Genomic DNA, 4,774 nt, shown 5'->3' with positions numbered 1-4,774 from the left:
GTAAAATATTATTTAAGTAATATCAATTAACATAACGCTTTTAAAAGTTACTGTTGCCAGTAATGGTTTGTAGGCTTTTCTTGAGACAATTTGAACTGACATTTTGAAAGTTGTTAATTGTGTTTTCAAACTGTAAGAAAACGTAAATTTGTAGGTGAGCAGGAAAAGAATTTGATCTAAATACGAGAGTGTAGAAATTTGTTTAGTTTACCTTAGGGCAGTTAAACCCTGGAAATTATGAGCTGGACATGTAATATGGAGAGATGAATAAGAAATATATACAGTAGTTTGGCGAATCTTCTATACCAGTGGTATTAAACCTGGGGTACGCGTACCCCCGGGGATACGCGAAGACATCTTAGGGGGTACGTGAATTTTTTTTTTTAAAAATATATATTATTTTATGGTAAACACTGAATAATCAGTAATGTAATTTATTTAATTTATTTTAGATGTAGATTATATACTATGTATAACTTGAATTATACACCAACAACTTTGGGGGGTACAAAATTAAAGAGAAATTATATCTGGGGGTACGCCAAGACATCTTAGGGGGTACGTGAAATTTTTAAAAAAATATTATTTTATGATAAACACTGAATAATAAGTAATGTAATTTGTTTAATTTATTTTAGATGTAGATTATATACTATGTATAACTTGAATTATACACCAACAACTTTGGGGGTACAAAGTTGGAGAGAAATTATATCTGGGGGTACGCGAACAAAAAAGGTTGAATACCACTGTTCTATAGTAACAACTTGGTAGACGGAGGAGGGAATGGAACGGTTTTATTACGTCGTAAAGTGAACGAGGTTAAAGTGCACGTGTCCTCTGGTATTGGGAATATTGAACTGTTAGAGCGAGAGCCAGAAGTTAATAGAAATTGCCATGTTTTTAATGTCACGTTAGCCACCGAGTGATTTTCTTTGTTCTGTTGTTGTGTCACATACTGTCGTATGCTGTTATGAAGTGTTGATAGTAGTTACATCCTGCTGAACCATACTTTGTTCGTCCTTTCACAGTCAGGACGCAGATTAATGTGTTTGGACATGGCGCATTTCTTATGTTACAACACAGCTGTCTGTCGGATTAAAGAAATTCCCACACGCCTCTTATCGACACGTACAAGGGAGGCAATTGTATATACAGTAATAAATTACGACGTGTTTTAGTTATATTTTGAACTTCGAGTTGTAGCACGCACGGGGGAGACAAGATTTGAATACAGAATTTTGGTAGGGAATCCTGCAAAACGACCACTGGGCAGACCAAGGAGGAAATGGGAGGATAATATTAAGATGGGTCTTAGGGAGGTGGCTCAGGATCGTGTCCGGTGGCGGGCATTGGACTTGCGGGTTCTGGTACCAGGGAGTTAGTTGGAAAAATCTGAGGTTCTCACGAAGATTGTCTTCTGGGTTGGCAAATTTCTGCCAGACTACACGGCGATACAACCCAGAAGTCAGCCTTGTACTATAAGTAGTTATAAGTAGTATATTTTTGACGTAAATACGTCTATATTGAAGGGTCATTCGGCAAAAAAGGGGAACGAAAAAGGGAAACGAAAAAGTGTAACCTGGTTACCTAGGAAACGTCGTATTTACTCGGCATTGTTGTTACCCAGGAAACGTCAATTGTTTACTCGGCATTGTTGTTACCTATAAAACATTTCATTTCATTACATTACTTTACATTACCTTTCATTCAAAAACAGCGATGTAAAAATTACGATTTAGTATAAGAATCAGTGTTGCCACGGTGATCTAGCGGTTAGAACGCTGGCCTTGTAATCCTGGGGTCTCGGGTTCGATTCCCGGCGGTGCCCGAATTTATAACTTGTGTTGGGCAAGGCCGTGGTCTAGGCAACACGGAGTTTTCCTCCGGGGGCTTCCCCGGTTTCTCCGTGGCATCCCAACAATTACTCCATTCACACACAGAAGAAGGCAATGGCAAACCACTTCTGGATCATCTGCCAAGAACGTATATGAACAGGTCCCAGTCCGAGAAAAGGATGGAAGGATCCTGTTCATATGGACCTGTCGTGAGGCAGAACACTAAAAAAATAATATAAATAAATAAGAATCAGTACGAGGTACATTGTAAAACGTTATAAATAATAGTATTTTTTTCACTTTTTGACTTGGTTTCAAAAACGGCGTTATTCTGAATCGGCGCAAATCGAGGGCTACCTGTATAGTATTTGAGATTTTCACGGCGGTGAGTCTGAAGATGGCTGTCTTCTAGTTTGTTGCGCCATGTAGTCTGGTAGAAGTCTACAGACGTTTCTGAGGTCCTTCTTGCCGCCTTGGTGATGGAGGCAGCAAGGAGAGTCGGTAAACTTCTACCAGACTACATGGCGCTACAACCCAGAAGACAGCCATCTTATTTTTATCATCTTGATTGTTTTTCAACGTAATCAGCGTTTAACCCTTAAATCTTGATTTTCTTTCGTAATTTACGTCTCATTCGTTCGCCTCTCTCATTTCTGTAGCGATACTTTTCCTTTTAACATTCCATAACATTTCGTGCACTCAAAAAATATGCATATGTCATAACTACGTTTATGAGCGTTCGTAATAAGAAATGTTGTTAACAAAAGTAAATTATAGCCGTTCAGTGTGTTACCAGCGGAAATAAACAGATGTCTTATACGTTCCAGTAAACCGGATAGTCTAGTAGTAATAAATTTTTTCGAGTTGATATTCAAGTTAAGTAAAAACGTGAACTGGTGTCTGTGTTTCTTGAGACTTGATTGAAACAGTCCTTTCAGTATATCTGAGACGTTCTTGAAGCACAGTTCACACCAGTCTCGTCCTTTCAAGTTTTTGTCTTCGAGCGACTTGCGTTCAAGTAGTTTTAACCAGTGTGAACGAGGCTTGACGATGACGTCAGTACTCGTACTTTACCATCCCTGAAAAAGCCCACCGGACGACCTTGCAGGGAATTTATGGCTCATGCACGTAAGCGATATCGTGATGATGTCATCGCGTGATGTCACTCCTGAATGACATTGCGTTCGTAAGAACCAGAGTTCTTGACATACAAAGAGGGATAGAAAATTTGAAAAATTGCATGTGTCATGTGATTCTCGGCTTTAATGATTTTCAAAAGTAGGTAGAAGGTAGGGAAATACGGAGCGAAACAGTGTATAACGTTTTTAATAATCGATGTACATCAACTTTTATTTGTAACAATTTAATTTTACTAAAATCCCCGTCTTCAGGCATTCAAAAGAACCTGTTATTTTGACTCAGTGCTTAAATTTTTATTTTAAAAATGTACCCCTTTTAATTAGGTTGATCATTTTAGAATGATTTGATGTCTTCTGGGCATTAGTATTTTTTAAGGTCACGAGATATTCTGCAAGGTTGGTTAGCATGTCAGTTCTGTGACGTATGAGTTTGTTGTTGGAGAGTTATGGAGGTCTGGCGTCTGTCTCACTCTCGTGTGTCCTTTTTGTCGTTGTGGGCCGGTTTGAACCTTGTTCTCCACTATCAGGGGTCTGCATTCTGCGGCTGGTAAGCTATAGTGCCGCTCTTTATTGAAAATGATCATAACAACTATTTATATCACAAAATTGCTTCGAACTGCTTTTATTTTAATGGAAAATTATAATTAACATTCTCTTATCAGAATGTTTACTTGGCATTTATTTCATATCTTTGAGATCATAATAGGATAGTTGAGAAGTTTGTACATGCGGTTTTTTGTGGAATATAAATAAAATAAAATAATTAAAAAACACGTCAAGGTAGACAAGGTTTGTGTAAATGTCCCTCTGGCTTCAACTGGAAGACACACATACACTGGGTGATTATTACCGTTTATTAATTTGAGGTTATGTTCTATATCAATAAAAATTTCAGTTCACGTTGATGCGGAAATGTCTGTATTTTTACCTTTAAAATTGATACGTATTGTATATTTTTTTTTGACCGTACATATGCGTAAACATGTTCACTGTTGATGTATCTTCCTTCCTACGTAGGTCGCAAGAGAGAGGTATTTTTGTTTCGTAGCGATTGCTAGGGATTTACTCTGATAAGCGAAGAACGTGATTCTGACATAACTATTGTCGTCGTATGTTAATATGACTCTAGAAACAGAATTACTTTTAACTACTGCCAATATCACTAAACTTTTGAAATATTCGTGGCTGTGGAAATTTTGAACGTGATCTTCTGAACTGTGAGGCCTTGTAGTCATATATTTTGTTATTAGCATTTACGGTAGAAGTTAGACTTAAGTGTAGATCCCAACAACAAACTTCCGAAATCCATCGAGTTATGCATGTGGACGATCATCCTCATTATGCGTTCCCAGTAGGCACATGATGGCAATTGGGGACAGGACTAAGCATTGAGGTAATATCTCGGCATGGATTGAACTGGGCTGTGGGGCATCAACGATTGGAGAGAACGATGCAGCTGATCTGAGGTTTGAAGACCGCAGTCCATGTTTTCACCACCGTGAGAACCCCACATTTCAAACACAAGTTTCGTTGTTGACGTTAGGTTTTATTTGCATATATTTGACCCTCAGATAAACCAACGTGCTTGTATAATTATAAATATTGTTTTAGTGATTTTTTTACCGGGAACTGTTGTTTATTTTGTCCGGTTTCACACTATGCGTGAAATGTACACTGAATTGAATGTGTTTGATGGATTAGGACTTCGTATTTGACTTTAATGATTTTTCTGAAAGACGTTTTCACCCGAATCTTGAATCTAGCAAACTTTTTTCTAGAGAGGGCATTTGTGATTGC

General features: G+C 37.9%; 1 protein-coding gene across 4 annotated transcripts in view; it reads left to right on the top strand.

The window, feature by feature from the left end:
- Positions 1 to 4,774, top strand: part of dia (diaphanous related formin 1) — a 58,888-nt gene that overhangs the window by 7,992 nt on the left and 46,122 nt on the right. Inside the window, exon 1 of one of the 4 annotated variants that reach the window (XM_087358886.1) lies at positions 2,791 to 2,966. The exons of 2 other annotated variants lie outside the window; for them this stretch is intronic. In XM_087358886.1, the coding sequence (XP_087215012.1) occupies positions 2,961 to 2,966 (6 nt within the window). In that variant the 5' untranslated portion in view covers positions 2,791 to 2,960. Of the gene's footprint in view, positions 1 to 2,790; positions 2,967 to 3,386; positions 3,525 to 4,774 lie in introns of those variants that run through there. One more of the 4 variants, XM_087358881.1, reaches the window with a different exon arrangement.

Source organism: Zootermopsis nevadensis, unplaced genomic scaffold (genome assembly GCF_977971745.1).
Source record: "Zootermopsis nevadensis isolate Lab colony 2312 unplaced genomic scaffold, Znev_1.0 Znev_ptg000030l, whole genome shotgun sequence".
Lineage (NCBI taxonomy): Eukaryota > Metazoa > Arthropoda > Insecta > Blattodea > Termopsidae > Zootermopsis > Zootermopsis nevadensis.
The sequence above is the reverse complement of the archived record's forward strand: the minus strand, read 5'-3'. Positions and strand labels throughout refer to the sequence as shown.